Raw genomic sequence first — 22,352 nt, 5'->3', positions numbered from 1 at the left:
GAAATGGGCCAATGTTTGGTGGTCTGTGCTGAGGACCTTCAGACCTATTCGTCCACTTTGTTCGTCTTTCATCAACACCCTTACTTCGTTGTATTCAACGTTTAGCTTAACATGATGTGACATGTTCAATTATAGCTTTATTAAATATGTGACTGAAAGCTGTTTAAACCATATCAACTCGGCCAGAAGGACTCGCAATTATGCAGGAGATTGTCCGTCATAAGTTACACACCAGCGGCTGAAGGGCGCCATCTCCTGGCTGAGAAGGGCACAACTTTGTCCCAAACTGAATTTTCAAGTTCAACAGATACGTTCAGGACTTATATTACACGACCACAAGCCTAAAATAAACAGAAAACGTATCAGTAGACTAGATTTCAGACAGAAGCCCAAACAACAGGATTAAGGTAGAATATTTTATTCTCATATATTTTACGGAATAACATACAAAGCCTTTCTACCCTACAGAAATGCCCATAACACCCTTCCCCAACGCCCCTCCAAACACAGATGTGCACCCCCCCCCCTCCCCTCCCCACTCCCAATGCACAACTGGAGCAACAAGAAGTCCAACAGTTACATGGCGGGTGACTGGTCTCAAGATGAGGGAGTAAACGAATGGTCCAAAACAGACCAGAACGGGGGGGGCCAATGTGGAAGAAAATATTACTGCAGCTTCATGTGAAATGTCTTATTCATATTAAAAAAAGACAAAAAGAGTCATCATAAATGAATACATTAATAATAGAGAAGCAGCCACACTCGGCCTACTGTGGATTTAAACTGGGCTGCAACCAAGGCAGCGAATTTGCAAGAAGAAAAAAAAAGAGATGAGTTTGTTAGGATGAAAGCAAAATTAGAAACTTTACGTCTTCATTTATCACAGGAGAAAAAGGACGTAATCAGTAATGTGCAACAATAATTTAAGTTTACATAACAGTTTATAAAAAAAAAAAAAAATGAATCTCTACTCTCGTCATCTCTTGCAAAGCTGCTCTATGGAATGATATATTCAGCCCGTTATCGGAGCGAAACGAAACACTGACCAAACAAAACTACCAGCGGGGGCCTTGGGGAACGTACACGTACAAATGGTATTGTAAAACGGACATTGCGGAGAGCTGAGCTAGGTCCAAACGGTATATTTTTTAAATCTGTAATATAAATCTTTTTTTTTATATTATGAAACGTAGGAGGGAAGTTTCGATAGCTTTTTGCTGGGCTACTAAATTTTAGTAGCCCAGTTGTGGTTCCACCATCTAGGACCCGGAGCGCCACGCGGCTGGCAGTGGCACCGCGGGCGGAGCGTCCAGTCAGAGGAGCGGCTGTTAATCGTCGCCTGCCTGCCGGCTCTGGAGCAACCAAAGTTGGTTACAATTCTTCCAGGGCCAATTTGTTTAAGCCCAAAAACCAGAACGTTGGTGACACATTATGTTTTGCATGAATCAGAAGTGAATAACAACCTTCAACAGATTGGGATAACGCGGGACGTTAAGATTTGCCCGTTAAGTGCCAACACTTCGCTCTTACAAACGGAGAGGCTGGGTCACGCTGAACTACCGTCTGGTTCACTTGGTTTGTGAAGAAACGCTCGGCTCCGTTCTGGATCTGAGGCGTGGTAAATAAGCGGGGTCTGCCGAGCGTCAACTCCCGGTTGATTCAACCGTTCGTCACGCTTCCTGAAGACCAAACGCCCACACTGTTATCAGGCGTCACCTCCAGGGCACCCCAGCCCTGCCTGAGAGAGACACCGCTTGTTTCTTGCAAAACCTACACTTCTAATTACTGAAAGGATTTGGTGGAAATAAGACAAAAACAAACTAAAACCCATTCTTTAAGTTATTTAATTTAATTATTTTCCTGGGGGGGGGGGGGGTGGGGGGGGGACGTAAAGACGATCCTGTTTGCTCACACCACTACATGTGAAACACCAGAATAAGAAAGAAACGGTTAACCTGCACAACATAAACGGAAATCCAACAGTTCACAGTCCAGAAAGGTGCTATTTGAAACAGTTTCTCAGGGGCTTGAGAAAGGCTATGTCAGAGCAGACGCATCCTACGAGTCAAACATCTTCTGCGCTCCGCCCGGCTGACAACCTCAAGACGCCAGGACATTTTGTATTTTTCATTTTTTGTCGTTATGTTAGCGAATGGAGAACCCTTCAGAGACCAGGTGAGACCAGCTGTCTCCGGACAACATCATAGTGGAGGGGAGACTCTCCTCCGGGGGGGGGCTTCCCCTCGTTGGGGGGGGGGAGGCGCCGGTCCTCTGGCCCTCAGAGCCTACAGCACTCCCCCCCCTCCTCCTCCACCGTCCCCTCTCTGTCCCTTTATATAAAACCATCTCCGTCCCTCCGGCCTCAGACCATGTAGGAGTTCTGGTTCTTCAGCTTGTCCAGCTCTTTGCTCTGCTGCCTCAGGAACAGGATCCTGGGTGGTGAGGACAGGAGGCACACGGGTCAACGGAGCTCAACCCACCCATGTTATGTCACACGTTCCCTGATCATTCAAACCCATGTTATGTCACACGTTCCCTGATCACTCAAACCCATGTTATGTCACACGTTCCCTGATCATTCAAACCCATGTTATGTCACACGTTCCCTGATCATTCAAACCCATGTTATGTCACACGTTCCCTGATCATTCAAACCCATGTTATGTCACACGTTCCCTGATCATTCAAACCCATGTTATGTCACACGTTCCCTAATCATTCAAACCCATGTTATGTCACACGTTCCCTAATCATTCAAACCCATGTTATGTCACACGTTCCCTAATCATTCAAACCCATGTTATGTCACACGTTCCCTAATCATTCAGGCCCACAAGCATCAACTTTTTTGCTTGTGGGCCGCATACAGAAAAAATGAGAACGTCAGGGGGCAATATAAAATCAAGATCGCCAGTTTTCAACCAGTTAAAACTGAAAGAGCAACATGTGTTTGTAGACCAGAAAACCCCTTTGATTGCCAAAGCATTCTATAATACTATAGTACTAAATCCTATTATTCCAATTGTTTAATTGTTGAGATCTATGAGCAATCTTTTAACTGTCTGAGTAAAATGTACATAGAAAAATGGGCCACATTACATTTTATGTAGAGATTTCATGGCGGGCCACTTAAAAGAGAGCAACGGGCCGCATTTGGCCCCCGGGCCTTAGTTTGGCCACCCCTGCTCTAGGTGGTTCTGCTGGTGTTCTGTCGTGCATGGTGCAGCCTCACCTCTGCTCCCTCAGCGTGGCCTGGATCTCACACACCCTGACCAGGGAGCGCAGGTTCTTGAGCTCGGTGCAGATCTCAGACATGTACAAGCTCCCCATGTTGTGGAAGTCCTCGCGCAGCCGAGCCGCCTGAGAGACAGAAGACACCGGGAGACCTGACGTTAGAGCCCACGCGGTGAAGCACCTCGACCCGTGTCACGACGAGGGCCGGGACACACAACTCATCCCCCACTCCTGCTACACAACTGTATGGAGTGTGGAGACGTCACGATAACCACTGTGCAGAGCGGAACCACGGCCCTGAACCCACCGAGAAGCCCCACAGGGACAGCACCGTCCATCTAGTCACCACCGCAGAATAAGCAGTGAGTAGAACCAACAGTGAGTAGAACAGTGAGTACATATAAGGAATCTTAAACATTTTGTAGGTGCCTCTTTTTTTTTAAAGTCTGCAATATCCACCTAATACTGAAAATCCTCTACCGTGCAGTACAGTAGAAAGTGAAAGTCTCCAGACCAGGACTGTCTCACCGCTGACACCCTGTCCTATCCTGACGGTCTCCAGACCAGGACTGTCTCACCGCTGACACCCTGTCCTATCCTGACGGTCTCCAGACCAGGACTGTCTCACCGCTGACACCCTGTCCTATCCTGACGGTCTCCAGACCAGGACTGTCTCACCGCTGACACCCTGTCCTATCCTGACGGTCTCCAGACCAGGACTGTCTCACCGCTGACACCCTGTCCTATCCTGACGGTCTCCAGACCAGGACTGTCTCACCGCTGACACCCTGTCCTATCCTGACGGTCTCCAGACCAGGACTGTCTCACCGCTGACACCCTGTCCTATCCTGACGGTCTCCAGACCAGGACTGTCTCACCGCTGACACCCTGTCCTATCCTGACGGTCTCCAGACCAGGACTGTCTCACCGCTGACACCCTGTCCTATCCTGACGGTCTCCAGACCAGGACTGTCTCACCGCTGACACCCTGTCCTATCCTGACGGTCTCCAGACCAGGACTGTCTCACCGCTGACACCCTGTCCTATCCTGACCACCGTGGCACCCTGCCGAGGTCTCACCTGCTTCTCCGTGTGTTCGCCCGGCCACCCCTGGACATGCCTGATGAGGTTCTCGTCAAAGTGGGTGGCCAGGGAGGGGGTGAAGGAGCCCGGGGCGCTGGGCTGTGATTGGTTGGCACCGCTGGAGGAGGTGGAGGAGGCGGCGGCGGCCATGCCGGCTCCACATGCGTTTGGTCCAGGGGACGGATTCTCCTGGCTGCAGGGGGAGGGAATCAGTGTGGAGCCATTCTACGACAGAGGGGTCCCCACAGCTCACTGCTTTAGCTCAGCGTTTCACCAACGGGGACAGACAGACCCTTAATGGTGCTTTGAAGGATTGCAGGGGGTATATAAAATATATATATATATATAAATTATATAAAAAACAACGAGAACATGGCTGTCAGTCATGGGATTTATTCACACAAGCTCCGCCCTCTCTGGCTTGGAGTTCTTTTAGGGGAGGAGCCAGCAGTCACATGTGACCAGTGAAAGCAGCGTCATATTGGGAAGCCACCCTGACTGTTTTGAGAGTAAACGTTTCAACTTCAGGTCAGCCCAAAAATAAATGCAAAAAGCCTCACAAATGTTTCCCCTCCCTAAAATGTTTTGTTGTGTAAGGGGTGAAAATATCCTTGAGGGGGAACAGGAATACAAATTAAAAAGAAATGTAACCAAGTAGCGCCCTGCCTGTGTACGTGTGCACATGGTCAGTGTGTGTGCATGTGCTCATGCGTGCGTGCGCGTGTGCATGCGTTACCTTCTCAGCTGGAGCGTGCGGGGGTCCTCGGGCCGTTTCTCCACGGAGGACTGGGACATCAGAGCGGCTCCAGGTTTACCTGCAGACATGTTCCCCTGCTGAACACAGGCAGTGGGAAGGAGCTTTTACCAGTGTGGACCAGGACCAGGGAGACAGTGACTGTGAGCAACACAAGGAAAAGTATGTTCCTGGTACCGGACGTTGGTGACGCAGTAACCTAGTTGCCGTTGCCACGCTCCACCTCGTCGTTCTACGTCAGCCGCTGTGCTTTTATTTCCGGCCTGCGTCGCTGTGCTCGTTAACCTGCCTCGCTGATTGCAAACTCAATCCTAAATTTGGGTGTAGGCCAGGGTAGCTAAACATTTTAAAATGAGTCCGTCAAAAACCGTCGCAGCAAGATCTGCCAAATGCGTTTCGCGCTGAAGGGGATTTTAAAAAGCGAATGGAAGAGCGGGGCCGGGGCAGAGTGTGTGTGAGCCAGAGGCAGAGCGGGACGGAGAGAGATAAGCAGAGCAGAGTCCTGCACCGCTCTTATTTTGCAAACCCGTACCCGCAATACTTAAAACCGCATCCGACCCGTGTTCCGACAGTAGCACAAATTACATTCCGCACCCGACCAGACCCGCTATAAATTAGACACATTAGCCGGAACGCCGGGGAATGATTACACATCTGGTGTTTGGCGTGGCGCTTTAGATTGCCGTGCAAAAAAGGTTTAGTTGACTCCTCCGCTCCTGAATATCAGATCCAGCACCAGAGGAGTCTTGCTGGCTTGCTGCGCTGCATGCACTGAGCAGGGATGGCGAGGAGAAATCTGTCAATCTGAGCAATATTGGGAAATGAACGACCGTGTCGTCACCTGAAGAGTCGTCTTCAGGTGTTTTGTAATCAATGTAAGCAGCACCTTCGTCCCGATACGGAGCCTCATCACTGGCATCCTCTACGTCCAATAGTGCACTCCGCCGACACCCGAGCTCGCTTCTCGGCCCGGGGGCACTGCTCAGACACTGCTCGCAGCATTTTGAAATGCAGGCATATGTTGTAGATGTGTCACTAATAATGATTTCTTTATTTGCACGTGAGGCCTTGAAAGTTGCAATCGCGAACCGGCGACCGACAGGCGCTGTCCTGCGGTCCGACCCGACCCCGCGTCCGATACAGTACGTTATGCTTCTGTGCGGGTCACCCGTCGGGTTCCCGAACCCGTGCAGGACTCTGAAGCAGAGTGAGGAGATAGCAGGCGGCGGGCGCGGCTCGGAGAGCCCTTTTTTTGGTCATTTCAACGCAAATCGACTATATCGATGTTGACGATAGCGTCTCGTTCCATATCCCTTATCGATATACCGCCCCGCCCCAACAGGAAGTCAACGATGACAAACAGTGTATCCACCCGACAACAGAAACGATCCAGATCACTGACCCTGCTCTGGGAGGGGGCGGGGCCAGAGGAGCCGCCTCCCATCAGGGGCTTCTGGCCCGCAGAGGCACTGGGCTGGGTGGAGGCACTCCGCGGCGAGCTGTAGGGCCGCGGCGAGGGCGTGTCCGACGTCAGGGACACCGGGGACTGGCTGGACTGCTGGGCTGCTGGGGGCGGGAGGCAGAGACAAACACGGTGAGGGCACTGTAACGATCCAGTGGTTATCAACAACACCGCCGGTCCTCAGTCATTACCCGACCCTTCCTATAGGCCCGTCTTCAGAGACGCCGTTACGTTGACCTTCTCTGTGTTCGCATGTTTTTCCCCACAATCAAAATCATTCATCGCTTTGACAAAGGAAGGAAAAAGCGCGTCAGAAACCGTCACTGAATTGACCTCCAATAGAATCACAGAGACTTCCTCTACAGCTTCATGCGGTATCCCAGGGCTCCCACTCTGCCGGCCAGATTCTACCACTGCTGGCTAGTTCGGTCTTTTGCAGAACCTTATCTTCAAGAAACAAAATCACCTTCCTCTCATCTGGTGTGTTATGTTAATTAGTCAATTCAACTTGGAATTACACAATATTAACTGAACATACTTGAAAATGTAAAATGATTGGAAACATAAAGGGAAGAGTTAAATAGCTAAATGGGTAAAGTTTGAATACATTTGAGATAATATATCGAATAGCTGAGCTGTTACAGCTGATGAACAGATGAAATAGTTGAATCAAGTTTGTGCGCTCGTGCGCGTCATCACTAGTAGTAACCAGGAAGTGTTTGTGACGTTATTCTTTCACATCTAGTTAATCGAGATAAGCTCACAAAATGACAAGTCTTCTACCATTGGACTCCTTGGAGTCTCTTTCATACAGCATGTCGTTTGTGTAGATATGACGTGAAAAAGATTGTTTACGGTTAACATTTAGCTTCTACCGGGAGTACATCGGATATGTAAGAAGCAGCTAGCCTCTAGCCATATACACTAACGCCCAATTTATAATAATCATATTTCCAATTGGGCGTCTGCGACGTCCAAAATGGTTAGTGTAATGGTTATTGTAATGGTTAGTTAATGGTTAGTGTAATGGTTAGTTAATGTTTAGTGTAATGGTTAGTTAATGGTTAGTGTAATGGTTAGTGTAACAGCTGTGGTCAGCTCTAGCCGAGGCTGGTGCGTGTGACGTAGGGGTGGGCGATATCGCAAAAATATCATATCACAAATTTTTCCGGGCAGGATCACAATCCACGATCTTATCACAATTCTTTTTCATGTTGGTTTTAAGACTATTTTGCAAGTTACAGAACAGTACAACCAAACTTATTTCCCTATTTAAAAAAATACAGCTCTACAAGATAACAAAACTGAAAGAATAACAGACCATTCAGGCCAAAGTACCTTTTCCAACAGATTTGAATCAAATGTGTAGTATGAACAAGTATGAACATTCAACAAGAATTTTGACATGGTTTAGACTTGTATTCAAGTACAATCATAGACTTTTGCATAACTCCCAAAATTAACATTGGTTTCAAAAGGTAAACAACACTCAAGTAAAATGCACTCTTGCTACATGACATAACAAAATCTAACATTGGTAGGAATTGTAACAGTCAGGTAGCCTATTAACACAGCTCCTGAGCAAAACCAGTCTATTCACTTTCTATTTTTTGAGGTAGCAGTATGTAACATTCTAATAAACATGAAAAGTAGAATAGAAACAAACAGAAGACATCAATGACGAAAAGCCAGTTTCAAACAATATAAATAGCTTATTTAAAAAAAAGGTTAAATAAAAATGTAACCTCACACTACAATCTAATGCAATTCTGCAAACTTAACATTCAGCAATAATTTTAACATGGTCTAGACTTCAAGAATTTAACATAACTCCCAAAATGAACATTGGTTTCAAAAGGTAAAACAACACTATAAATAGCTTCTTTTTTTTTTTTAATGTATATAAATAAAAATGTAAACCAACTCTTGTAATCTCTTAAGTACATTTTTTTAAAGTGAAGTGTGATTCAGAACCAAAACAATCAAACATAAGGTGCAATAATGTCAAAATCCTGACTATTGAAAACCCAGCAGCTTTAGAACATATCTTTCACATCTTGTTCTAGCAACATCTCTTTCTAAAAGAAGACAAAGTATGACAGATCAGTCACAGATTCTTAGCCAGGAAAACCAGTTTATCGACTTTATCTGGCCTGAGAGTTGCCCTTTGGCGTGTGACAATATTGCCACCAGGGCTGAAGACTCTTTCTGAAGGAGCACTTGTTGCTGGAATGCACAAATTCTTTCTAGCTAGTTGGCTAACCCTTGGAAAGTTTCCCTCGTGGACTTTCCACCATTCCAGAGGATCCACCTCACGGTCTGCATTTGGTGTGGACAGGTAGGCCTTCAATTCCCCCATCTATTGCCTCTTTCGGAGATAGAGAAGCAGATGTGGCTGCAGTTACAGCACCTGAGAAAAAACTGGCCAGCGTTTTCTTCGCTTTCTTTGGTGGTGTTTGTTCTGCCTCAGGGCTCTGTGATGTGGGAGGTAGATGAAGGCTGAGCCGACGCTGCTGGATGCTGTGCTTGTACGGTCAGTAGGGACTCCAGCTCATACACAGATCTGGCTTGTATTCCCTCTGTCTTGTCGCCGTCAATGTATTGGGCTTTGAACCTTGGACCAACAAGCGAAGCCATATCCAGCAGGGCATCAGTGGTGGGACCCTGATATTTGGCAGTGAGGTAATCGAGAATGGTTGTCGTCATTGTTTTTGTTAGTTCAGTGTCGTCGTCATTCAGGTTCAAGAGGTTGACTTTCAACAGGCGCAGCACTGGCTTTACATAAGACACACTCACATAGTCCTCACCTCCTGAGAGTGCATCTGTGAAGTCCCTTAGTGGAAACAGGGCCTTCTTCACAGAGTCCATCACATCAATGTTTTGCCACGATGGCACCAAATGCCTCGTCTTCTTGTCTGCCTTCAGGACCTGAGAAATGGCCTTTTCCTGGTCCAACACTCGCTCAATCGTGTTGAGTCTGGAACCACATTGTGTTGGTGACTCTGAGTTTCTGCTGAGGTAGTTTCAGCTCTGTTTGAGCCTTACTCATGTCCCTCTTCTTCTTCCAGCTGAAGGAGAATGTACTGACCACTTTCTTGCAGATAGATGTTGTGCGATCAACACGAGGGTCTTTGGCACTTTTTTCTAATAATAAGATTTATTAATCAGATTTAACCTAAATCACACTGTACATTTTAATTCACAACTGTTTATATTTTTAAGTTGTACTATTTTATTGAAAAGTGATTATTCTACAATACTATATATTTTTTCATTTACAAAACATTTCAATATAATAAAATGTAAATTATATTGTGGACTAATCTCATCGTTCTACTTTTGTTCTGTGTTCCTATTGTAATTTGTAGTTATTTTATTAATATAACGGTATTGTTATTATGTACCAACTCTACATAATAACAACAGTATTGTTATTATGTACCAACTTATGTACCAACACTTATCTGAATGCCAGTGGCAATATTTTATTTGAAAGGTGAAGTCTGTGCCCAAAGCACTGCGGTGGAGTCCAGCTGTTGAGCTCCAAGGCCCTCACCATGTTAGCCCCACGGTCTGTGGTCATGCAGGTCATGTTCTCCTCTTTCCGTCCCCGACATTGAAGGCTTCCCTCAGGCCTGGTGCTATGAGCTCCCTGTGTGGTCTTAGGATGTATGTTTTTTGAAGACACGCACTGCACAGCCTCCGGTCGTGTATGTAATGAATGGTCAGACCACAAATCACTTGTTGTAGCAAAAAACTGGACGTTCAGAATTTTGTGTTGAATCTTGTCGCGGCATTCGGAGTACAGCCGTGGAAAGGCCGTGCTGTCAAAATATTTGCGGCTGGGTATCTCGTACCGCTATTTTGAGCAGTCTTTTAAAACCCTAATTTTCCACCGTTTTTTTGGGGGAATCATATCCTTGGCCAGGTAAAATGTCACTGCATCAGTTACCTCTTCCAGCGCGTACTTGTCCTGTCATACAGAGTGCTGTTCTCAAACGCCTTCGTTGGAGTTCTTGGTTTTGGCCTTGTAGCCTCTGGCTGCGTGGTTGGCTGCCCAGGCTGTTGCACTTCTCTTCTTTAAGGTTGAGCTACAGCCACGCTGCCGACTGATCAACAGGGAGCTCTCATGCTCCTAATTGGCGACTACTGTTGTTGTCACGTGACACGCAGCGCGGATCAGATCATATTTCTTTCTCCCCTCCGATATCCGATCCAGCGTAATGGGCCAATATCGGACTGATACCGAGGGTCGGGTCGGAAGGAAACCAAACACCCTAAAAAAGAGCCTCCCCCTTCTGAACACCAGACTAAAGAACTGCCGCCAAACCCAACAAACCTTCAATGGCGCCGCATTGGGAGGGCTGCATCAGAGGAAGGTGCTAGGCATTCAGGAGGAGCGTGGGGACCAGCCGGAGGTGGCGGGGAGCTGGATGTGGGCGTGTGAAGGAGAAGCAGAGGCGGGGCCCTACCTTGACTGGAGTGCTGGGCGGCGGCGGCGGCCTGGGACAGCAGCGCCGTCACGTTGTAGCCCGACGGCCCGGCGGCCAGCAGCTTGTGAAGCATCGACCGCAAGGAGGCCTGGGTCACAGCCGCAGCCAGGACTGGAGGAGGAAGGAACACACACACACACACACGTTGAGACAGGGATTGAGTGGCTTCATAAGGTGAGGAGACGTGAAGGGGGAGTTGGGCCGGAGCGCTGTTGTTTCCACATAGTTCCAGTTCAGTGTCCCCAACTACTGCAGAAGCTACCTTAAAACCGCACGATGGCTGAAGCGGGCTTAGTGATAAAGAAATCATTGGCTTAAGAGAGAAGAGGGTATAATTCCAAGGTGCACTCCGGTGAACCCGGGAGAAACTAGATGTACAAGTTACATCCACACTTCTGAACGTCCACTGTCAGATAATAAACATTGGGCATAACTCCATTGGAAGGAGTCTCTGTATGTATATTTTAGGGCTGGGCAAGTTAACGCGTTAATTACGCATTAACGCAATCTTATTTTAACGTGATTAATAAAAATTTACGCATTAACACACGTTTTTTTTCTCTCTTTGATTTTGAAAGGTTTTGCCCACAGAATGTCGACATTCATATCAGAAATATTTTGTTTTTAGTTCCACTTACTTTACATTCAATTACACTCGCAGTAAGTGACTGCCTGATTACAATTCCCAAATGTGTGGTGCTACTTATTTGAATTGAACTACACTTGTAGTAACTGTTGGTTTACAACTGTACTAATTAACTGCCTGTTTACAATTCCCAAATCTGTGGTGCTCCGTAAGTTTCATATTAACCCCACACTGAGTGAGTCAATAAAACTCTCAAGATCACTTGGTCTAGTTTTTGCTCATTAAGTACATTTGGTATGAATGATAATGTGTCATTCCATTTGATAATCTCATTTAACTTTGATTGGAATGGATTTAAAATAAATTGTATGGTGTGATTAATCGCGAGTTAACTCACCAATACTATGCGATTCAAACTTTTAATCGTTGCCCAGCCCTAGTATATTTATATTTAAAGAAAGAAGGAGGACAATTGGTGCTGTTTCAGACAGCTTCAGATCTCCACTGAAAACACTGGCCCGTTAAATGACTAAACATGTACTGTATGCACCTTCCACCTTCCAATTAAAACCCACATATAGCTGAGGCCTCAGGTGAAGCCAGATGAAACAGTGTAAACAAAGCAGCGGGTCTCTTGCAGAAGCCCCTTCAGTACACTTAAGCCCAAAGTATACTACTCTGTATCCGTAATCCGCAATCCGACTCCGTAACCACGGAGACCCCTAGAGCATTCGCAGGTGCAAAGTCAAACCGGGGAAAGTGATTCCGGAAATGATTTTGTTAGAGGACCAATCACAGCCCTTGCCATCTCCGTCCGTCTCCGTTGCCTCGACGGAGAGTTAAAAAAATACTGGATGCGCACGTAGAGCTACGGAGAGGGTCTCCGACAGGCTCTCCGTCGACGGACAGGGCTCTCCGTAGCTGCGTACAGCGCTTTACGGAGGACTGTAAATCCACCGTCATACCGCCACACAGACACTCACCCTCGTTGATCTTGGCCATGTCCACACTGCCGTTGGTCATCTGCAGCGTGGCCTGCAGCGCCGGCAGCAGCTGGTGCAGGATGGCCGGGTCCTGGAGCAGCGCCGACGACTGGGCCTGCACCGCCGCCGCCGCCGCCGAGGAGGTGGAGGTGGAGGTGGAAGAGGTGGCGGAGGAGGAGGAGGAGGAGGAGGAGGACAGGGTGGAGGGCAGGGTGGAGCTCAGGCTCTGAGAGGCTGACGGAGTGGAGGAGGAATGGGACCCCGTGGTGTTGGGTCCGGTAGGGTGGTCCCCGGAGCTGCTCTCTGAAGAGGTGGGGCAGAGATCCATCAATACGCTTCAAAGGCTCGCTGGGTTACTCAATACGTCGGCCATGGCCAAATTACATTTGGCTTTAAACCGAGACCATGGAGAAGACAAACTCAAAAGACTGTGGAAATGATGGTGTGGTGAGAAAATATTGCCAAATCAATTATTTAGACCTCATTGAGGAGCAGGTAGCGGATAGGCCTCTGGCTCACCCCACAGGTACAAGATGGACATTATTTAGGCATCACTCCACTAGTGAGGGGGGGGGAGGGGGCATCACTCCATTAGTGAGGGGGTTCCATCACATCCCACTTGTCCAGTGAGGGTTCAGCTTGTCAGACACTTGTAGTACAACGGCCGTGTGGCACATGTCATAAACAACATCGCTCATTACATAACGCTCATACACAACGCTGCTTAAAAAGATTTCTAGAAGTTGCCGTGGGTCGAAACACAGCCCCTACTTCATAGACCAGCCCGGTAGTGCTTGAATTCCCGCTGAAACAGTGGGTTCACTTAAAGAAGCATGTATGTTTGCACTGCTCAGCGCGCGTCTGAGGGTCTGAGCGTGTCCCGAGGGAAGCAGGCATGGAGCTGAGAAGCTATTGCCAAAGAGTCTCATGCCAGGCTCAACATTTAAAATGAACTGACAATTTATACTCCATGTTCGCGATTAAGTAAAGTGCTACATACCGTGCAGAACAAGCCGCAATACATAGTTGATTCAATATATCTCCGAAAGAAATCTTGAAAAGGAAGGCAAGACATCCTACCTATCAGCTAACCAGCATCCTGCCGCCCTCAGTAGGTAAGCCACTACCAAGTCTAGTGCATGGGACCTGTACTCACTAGCTGTGGCTTTGTCCTGCAAGGCCTCTTGTCTGTAGTCCATGTCTCGGGGGAAGCTGTTGGTCGTCTTGGAGGAGTCCTTCTGCCGTTGTTCTCTGTGATACGGTGGAAACAGACGGATGAGGAGCAGCACTGTGTTTATTCCACCCACTGATCGGCAACTTTGGATGCGTGTATGAGCGATAGAACTGCAACTGATTGAATGTGCACTAGGGCTGTCACTTTTGAGAAAAATCAAGTTTGAATGGATATAAAATATCAAGCAATGTATTAAAATATCTACAAGCCCCACCCCCCCTGCCCCCCCCCCCAAAAAAAACAACAACACAGTAACGGAGATTCAATCACAAATGTATTACGTGACAAGAGGAGACATAAACAGGACTTAGGCCATATCCTCTTTGTTTGAAACAGGTTGTCAACTTAAAACAATATCAAGTGCCACTATGCATATCACAAAATTAGGCTATGCAATGAAAAACGGAATCGGAACTGCACAGCGCAAACAATGACGTGACAACTTAAACAGGAGACAGCAGCAGGAGTAAAGCCTATAGCCTATCTGTAAAAAAATTATTTCTTAATGTTGTTTGCTAGAAACACCAATCTATCAACTTGATCTGGATCAAGTGCGGCTCTCTTTTTATTCACAGTGTTACGTGTGGCGGAGAACACACGTTGGGAGTGCATAGACGTGCCCGGCACACACAGGGATTTGCGCGTCTATGTTGAGAGAAGCGGGTATTTGTGGCAGCCCGTGTCTCTCCACCAATGCAGCGTGTTGCTGTCAGCGGGGATGACTTGGGGTCGCAATTTACCGCTCAGGCTGGCTGCTCTGTGTGTTATCCATTTTCGACTCAGGATATATTATTCGCTTGATTAGCGCGCCCGTGAAAGAATGAGATGGCAAACAATAAAATAAAAAGTAAAAACCAAACGGTCTAATCATACTGTAAAAAACACACAACATGGCACTTTATATAGCGATTATATATATTTGAATACGGATATGTCACGTCATATTTGAACGCATATTCAAACATCGAATAAAAAGTGACAGCCCTAACGTGCACTGTAGCACGATACTAACGATCTCTCTGTAAAGACAGATCGTGGAGACATTTGAGACATTTTAATCGTTCACAATCTAATATCGTCATATCGCACACCCCTACCATGAATGTGTACCTACCGATTGCGCAATACCCACAATTGATATAATACCCACAGTGATCCAGCACTGAAATTCAAGCCATAAAGGCCATTTGGCCTTTGTTTTGCAAATTATTGCAACCTCTGCAATTCCCCAGCGACGCTTGGTGAACTAGCGTTAACAACTGGATGCTTTTGGCTCAGATGTTGAATCATCAATGTCGTGCTGTTGTGGTACGCCAGGTCTACTTTGCAGTAGACACATTGTACCTTGTTGTCTTGACATTCTCTGCCATTTACGGACTGTTTCTTAGCTCTCCACCATCGCTCCAACTGAATTCTGAATGCAGTGGTGTGCTTCCTCAAAAACGGTCCGTGTGGAACAATGTTCCCTACGTTGAGCAGGCTGCATAACGCGCGAGATAGGAATTTAACAAAGCTTCGAGGCAGAGTTTTTGCCTCGAGAATTCGTTTCAGCCCTAGACGTACGGGGTCCGTAACTCCGTTGCGTTGCGTGAACGTGGGACCGTAATCAGCCCCTTAGTAGAGGAGTAGAGACGATGAGTATAAAGCTGGATCTAGCCCTGTGGTAGATGCTTCCAGGCTTCAGACATGTCATTAGGAGCAGGTAGGGGTTGTGCATGTTGCCCAGGTGTGGCTACAGTGTGACTGGAGACATGTGGGATGGAACCCAGTGCCTCTGGGCTGTGAGACAAACACCACACACAAGCTACTAGACAATCCTTCTCTTCTTCTTTTGACATGACAAAAATGGAGAAACGACTTAATGCGCAAAGACAACATGGAGACGACCAATAGTTGAGTTGTGGCGGTCTACCTCTCCAGCAGGTCCCGGGGCTTCTCCCACTGCGACACCTCCGTCCTACAGTTGTAGTAGTACTTCTTCCCAGAGGAGCTGATGTGCTCTGTCCAATCGTCAGCCGGCTCCTGGCGCTGCGGGCGGAGGAACAAGAGGGTGAGCACACAGGGCCACCGTCCCCTTACATGAGATAAAGGAACCGCTACAGCCACACACACACACACACACACACACACACACACACACACACACACACACACACACACACACACACACACACACACACACACACACACACACACACACACACACACACACACACACAGTTATACAGTGCTAAAACACCATATAAAATAGAGGTTAGTACTGGACCGTCAAGTTGACTTCATCCTTAAGATACATGTTCTATTACTATGTGTCGTACATATATTAATCTAGTATTCATTTATGAGCAGGAGACTTAACCAACGAAGCCTACAGGTACAACAAGACATTGTTCCTTTCATTTCCCCAGGAGGGATGAGGAAGTAGACACAGGAAGGAGGTGTATGCATTCAGTTTGATACTGCGAGTACAGTACGCCTGGACCCCCGACCACCAACAGTAGGGCTGAAACGCCATGCCAAGCCCTCGGGGGGCTCCAGTGAGAGGAAAAGTTGATTCTAGTTTCACCTCCTTAAACCAACCCAGTACGACATGCATTAGTACACAGGGTGGCTTCTTAAAGAGAGGGAAGCATGCTGGGAGGAACAAGAGCGCTGGCTCCTTCAGACGGGAGAGTGTCTTATCAGGAGACCGACTGGATCCATCCACAACCACTGGGTTCTTGTTGAGTGCAGAAAGTGCTCTGGGCTATAGAACAGCTCTCTCATGCTCCACACAGCTCGCAGCAGAGAATAGAAGAGCAGAACTTGGGGTCTGGTAACAGCAACGGAAGAGAAGGAGGCCGAGCAGCAGCAACAATTCATGTGTGTGTTGCTAATGGCTCTAATTGGGGACGTCCCGATTCCACTTTTTCACTTCAGATAGCGATACCGCGGCTTTGGCTCTCTGCCGACACCGATATCAGTCCCATACTTTGTTGTACTCTTGAACAAATAATAATAAAATGTATTGAAGCACTTTGCTCATGACTGCCAATTTTCCACCGTAAAACATCTCACTAAAGAAAAGTTGAATGGCTTAAATCAAGTGAAAAGATTCAAAAGTCTAAATGGAGTAAACAATGTAAACATGCACACCATTTAAAAAATGTAAAATGGTTGGAAACATAAAGTGAAGAGTTAAACAAATATGTAATAATGTTTGGATACAATACATTGAGATAATATATATAGAATAGCTGCGCAGTTACAGCTGATAGTTTGAAATAGTTCAATCAAGTGTGTGCGTGTGCATGTCATCATTTGTAACCAGCAACCAGGAAAAGAAAGTAAATCGAGATAAGCTCACAAAATGATAAGGCTGGTACGGTTGGACTCCTTGGAGTCTCTTTCATACAGCATGTCGTTTGTGTAGATAGCGTGACGTGAGAAATATCATTTACGTTAGCATTTAGCTCCTACCGAAAGTACATTGGATATGTATGAAGCAGCTAGCCTCTAGCCATATCAACGGGGGTCACCACACACAAACGCCCGATATATAATAATCATGTTTCCAATCGATTAATCATTTTAAATCGATTGGACTTCCGCGACTTCCGAAATGGAAGCGTGGCGATCGCAAAAGCTGTGATCCGCTCTAGCCCAAGCAGGAGCGCGTGACGTGACGGTGTGGCCGCGCTCGGCAACAGCCAAGGAGAGCCGTGCAACCGCCAGGATGTTGCACTTCTCTTCTGTAAGGTTGAATTACAGCCACACTGCTGACATGGCTGTTCAACACGGAGCTCTCATGCGCATGCGCCTAACTGGCTACTGGTTGTTATCAGTGACACACTACGCCTGATCGGATCATATTTCTTTCTCCCCTCCGATAGCCAATCCAGCGTAAAGGGCTAATATCGGGCCGGTACAGAGGCCGTGGATTGGATCGGGACATCCCCAGTTCTAATATTTGATAAAGAAAACCTGAGCTGCAAGCAGGGACGTGGAACGGAGGTTCATCATGTATTGTGACCCCTTCCCGTCAGACAAAGGCCGGACAAGAAACTTTCACTTTCAGTTCAGAGGAGCCTAGTTTCTCTTTACTTTGTCACCTAATGAACGCACAACAGAACCCTATACATTCTCCTCATCTTGTTATGAGGGTTTGTGTACGCAATGGCCTTTCATTATTAGAACCCCCCCACCCACAACTTCTAAAAGAAGATTGTGTCTGAGAATGATCATGAACCACCCTGAAACCCACGTGACCCCGTACTGGATGTTCCTCTTAAGCATTCATTAAATGCAGAGTCATATAACCTGCTTCACTACTTCACTAAAACATCCAATGACGTTTTTGTAAATGACTTCCTTGTACTGATTCTGCCATATCATTTAGAAGAGGTATGCAACTAGTTAGGCAACAGTCCTAGACAACCACTCTGTGGCTGTGTTGTGTCCCTGTGTGTCCAGGCTGACTGACCAGGGCAGGGCATCCTCACTCAGTGATGCCCGCACATCATTTAAAATGTAAAAAGGTTCAAAGGTTTTTACAGAAAAGTCCATCAAAAAAAAAAAGTACCTTTCAGTCAAGATGAGAAGCAGAGTATCTGCTTATATAATTCAAAGGCAAACCCATGTGTCTAGTTTGCTTAGAAACTATATCAGTTATGAAAGATTTCAACTTAAGTCGCCATTACTACAACTGCACTGAATATAATGCTAGTTGTGGCACTTAATCTTGGGCCACTGTTTTGTGCCATCATTGAATGATGATGTATGTGAGCCCTTTGCACTGAAAAAAATACTAATCACTCGTGTGGCTGTTGTTTCTTTAAAAAAAAACTTGTATTTGTCTTTTAACAAGAGTATAGACATGTTAAAAATGCATTTGAGCATAGAAAATATGAAATGAATGTATGTTGGTTCAATTAACATACATAGGCTATGAATCTGAATGATTTTTTAGGTAGTGGCCATCCCCAAAATGCACCAGAATACAGGAAATCACATCTACCAAATTCACATTTTTCTGAGGGAGACCCCCCGTCCATGACAACCCCCCACCCACAAATTGAACCATTGCCGCAACTGATAGCCATACATATATATATATACACATATTTTGTTGTTATTTTTAAATATTTTGTAGCTTCTCTCATATCCGATTAGTTGAAGTGCGCAGTCATGTGGCCCTCTGATGGTGATCATGAAAGTCGCCCATCCCTGGACCAGGGGAAGCACAGTAAAGACAGCTAGATCTTACCCGCTCTGTGGGTCTGCTCTGGGGGGCGTGCGAGTCCGAGCTGTGCTGGGCTCCATTATTGTTGTGAGGGTTCTCTTGTGGAGATCCGCTGGTCCCTGAAACGCAGGTGTATGACAAAGTTAAAGTTAGGCCATGTGGAAGACCCCTTATTCCAAAACACCAACATGACCAAAGACATGTTTCAGGAAAATGTGTTTTGGGTCGGAACGTATGGAAGTTTTCTAAGCCGAGCCAGGTGGCTACTGATCGCAGTTGCTGCTCTTATCGTTATGCATCTGGTTCCAATATCACACTACAGCCGCGTTCACACCAAAAGCGACGGGCGGCGTGACGCCATACAGAGTCAACGTATAGACGCATTCCAGGCGCCTGGAGCGCGTCTATACGTTGACTCTGTATGGCGCCGAACGCAGTCAACCCAATGCATTTCCTCACTTCATTGTGTCAACAGTGGAACTGCAGTCTACTATCCTGCAGAGGACTGTGCTGTGACATATTTAAATGTAGTTCTTTAGTCTACTTCTTTGTTGTTTAAGGCCTCTTTAAGATAAACATTTTTTGAGCAAACAGTCCAATTGTGCCTCAGAGATTAGGAAACAAATTGTTTACAAAAACAGACAAACTATGTTAAATTTCATATTTCTCCCCAATATCTGTTTCAACAAGGTTGGTTTACAAGGCTAGTTGGCCAAACATAACAACTGATATTTCAATAGAGTTAACTCGGTTACTTGCAAAGAGGATCTTTTCACTCTGGTGAGAACCGGGCCTCAATGCAAAATGCATGTTTGGGCAAAAGAAAACATTTCCAACATTGGCAATTTTGCATCACGGCCAAAAGTGAACAGGACCTTACATTATATAAAACAGCAATGTAACATAAGGTTCCCCTATATCGTATTCACTTAAACATTAGAATACTGCAGCAGATAAGAGGTTAACTGTTTTTAGACACTACAAGTGTCTGGGCATACCATTCTTTCCACCGAGCGTGTGTGTGGTTTTGGCCCTGCCGTGTCCCCCCACTGCGCCGTCCCCGGGGCGGCTGACGGGACTCTCGTCTGAGCGCCGCAGCATCTTGTAGGGCGGAGTGGGCTCTGACGAACCATCACGCACCTTGTCGTAACGGTGAACGCTGCCCGACTGGCTCTTTGGTTGGGACTTGTGGGGCTGGAGGAGACGGTGAGGACAGTACGTTGTTTCAATCATTTACATGAACACACAGGCGTGGACATGTTATTTGTGTGTTAGTGTGTGTGAGAGATGTTTGCCATGTCGGAGACGATTACCATGTCGATCTACAATAAGTGTCAATGAATGACTTGGCAAATAAGGCATATGGCAACCTTTACAATGCATATTTACTTTAGGAAGAAAAGTAAAAGCTGTTTGGATAACGTGCAAATTAACTCAACTCAAAATTAATTCAACTTTAGATAACGGTTCCACTGCATGTTCTACTGAAACAAACGGAGAACAACATTTCAGAGATGAGAGTTCGTGCTTGTTTGTGTGTTGTTACTAAATCAGCAGCAGTATGCACTTTTCCCCCCATCTAATTCATTTTTCTGTCTGTTCTAGCGTGTTGCAGTGTCTGCGACTGGACTCTCCTTATGGTTAACCGGCCAGCACCGATTACAAATGTTTTGCCTGTATGTATGTCAATTACGGCCCCTGTTGCACTCCTGATCATCCCCTAGACGGAGGGACCCCCACTCTGAAGGAGGGTCCCCCCACTCTGCGGTCCTCCTCAAGACTTCTTCCTTGCTAATTAAGGGAGTTTTTTTCTTGCCCTCTTGGGGGCTAGTGCTAGGGTTAGGGGTCAGGAGGTGTCATTAATATACTGCCTGTTAAGCCCTTTGAGACTGTACCTGTGATTAAGGGCTATACAAATAAAATAAAATACAACTGAATGATCGTTGAGACCTCCAGCAGCAACACACACACACCTGGTAGGGTTGGGAATGCCTTCTGTCGGTGCACCTGTACAAGACAAAGGAAACAGACCTTTAATACAGTGTTTAACACCAGCGTTATCTTTCGATCGTGAACAAGTTGAGCTAAATGCTAACTTGCCCAACGGTCGGCTAGCGACAGACTTTTAACTAGCTAGTTAGTCGTCCTGTCAGTGACGACTAACCAACCTACTCGTCATTCTACGACCCGCTCGGACCCTGCGCTACTGTCAGACATCGGCGCACTACCAGCCGGAGTGACACCTTCCACACCCCGGTCCCCAGACCCCGCGCCACACGGACGTGTTTGGCGAGCAGGAAATGCCCTGCTGCGGTGCGAGCTAACACAAGCTAACCCGGCTAACGAGCGGCTAGCGTTAGCCGTTAGCTTAGCAGTTAGCTTAGCGGATTATTGAGTCGCCTCGACCGCCCCCCCCCCCTCCCCCCCCCCCCCCCTGACAGACATTGTGTTTTTATACCATAACAACCATGACAGTGGATTTACCCATCGCTGACTCTTGCTGGTTTCCTCGCATGCATCACCATAAGGCCGTGGTGATGTGTGTGTGCGTGTGACGGGGGCTGGGGCCTCCGTCTGCCCTCGGACCTGGCGCTTCTCTCCGCCAACCGGACCGAACCGACCCGTCTGCGATGTTAGACCTGACGCCTAATCGGTGGTGCGAGGGGCTTTGCACAGCGGGCGGCCTGTTCTGTTTACCACCCCCGGGTGTGTCGGCTGGCATTAAAGTAGAGAAGTGCTGGAGACGGGGCCGAGCAGCAGCGGACGAGGAGACCAGGAGACGACGGAGCAGAGGACCGTCTCCAGGCCCCGCCCCCACGAGCCAGGCAACGCCCCCACTACATACACGCCCCGCCCCCACGGACCAGGCTCCGCCCCCCCGCCGGTCGGGCTTCCGGGATACACCCGCGACGTCAGAATCAGTTATTTTAATTATTACTAATCTTATTATTTAGTACACAAGAATACAATTCTTAGGCTTTCTCAACAGCCACATAGCAGCAACAATACAAGAAAAAGTAAATAAAGATAAGTAAAAATATGTAAAATAAGTAGCAGCATAGATCACAATAATAAATAATAATAATAATAATAAAATAAAATAAAGCAAGTAATAATAATAAAAACTAAGACAGTGGTAAAAAGTCATGAATAGAATAATAATAATAATAAGAAGAAGAACAACAACAACAGTTCTGTCCAAGTAGTCAGTGTGTCTGCATGTTAATAATAATGTATGCTATTTGCTATCACAAATGCATGCACTTTATTTACTACCAGTGAGATTTATCAAACCAAATTCT

General features: G+C 46.8%; 1 protein-coding gene across 3 annotated transcripts; it reads right to left on the bottom strand.

Annotated features, from left to right (window-relative positions):
- Positions 1-498: 498 nt before the first annotated feature.
- LOC311360529 (WW domain-containing adapter protein with coiled-coil-like) lies at positions 499-21,844 on the bottom strand. 3 transcript variants are annotated; one of them, XM_084480611.1, is made up of 13 exons: positions 21,535-21,844; positions 21,024-21,057; positions 20,049-20,244; positions 19,075-19,169; positions 15,742-15,857; positions 13,752-13,846; positions 12,596-12,898; positions 11,006-11,137; positions 6,474-6,634; positions 5,054-5,151; positions 4,315-4,510; positions 3,233-3,360; positions 499-2,432 (listed from the first exon to the last, which is right to left on the bottom strand). In XM_084480611.1, the coding sequence occupies exons 1-13, from the start codon at positions 21,573-21,575 to the stop codon at positions 2,363-2,365; spliced, it is 1,665 nt and encodes a 554-aa protein (XP_084336737.1). In that variant the 5' UTR covers positions 21,576-21,844; the 3' UTR covers positions 499-2,362. The 3 variants fall into 3 exon arrangements, with proteins under 3 accessions (XP_084336737.1, XP_084336736.1, XP_084336738.1); XM_084480610.1 differs by having other exon boundaries at positions 500-2,432; positions 6,474-6,637; XM_084480612.1 differs by having other exon boundaries at positions 500-2,432; positions 5,054-5,148; positions 6,474-6,637.
- Positions 21,845-22,352: the final 508 nt, after the last annotated feature.

This window comes from Micromesistius poutassou (assembly GCF_964030765.1).
Source record: "Micromesistius poutassou genome assembly, chromosome: 16".
In the NCBI taxonomy this organism is placed as follows: Eukaryota; Metazoa; Chordata; class Actinopteri; order Gadiformes; family Gadidae; genus Micromesistius; species Micromesistius poutassou.
Note: the sequence above shows the minus strand (reverse complement) of the source record. Positions and strands in the feature narration are given on the sequence as shown.

Coding starts and splice junctions, on each gene's coding strand:
- LOC311360529 (XM_084480610.1), bottom strand. CDS start 21,575: ATGGTGATGCATGCGAGGAAACCAGCAAGAGTCAGCGATGG. Junction 20,245..21,023: donor GGCATTCCCAACCCTACCAG/GTGTGTGTGTGT, acceptor CGTCTCCTCCAG/CCCCACAAGTCCCAACCAAA. Junction 5,152..6,473: donor CCGCCCCCTCCCAGAGCAGG/GTCAGTGATCTG, acceptor GCCTGTGTTCAG/CAGGGGAACATGTCTGCAGG.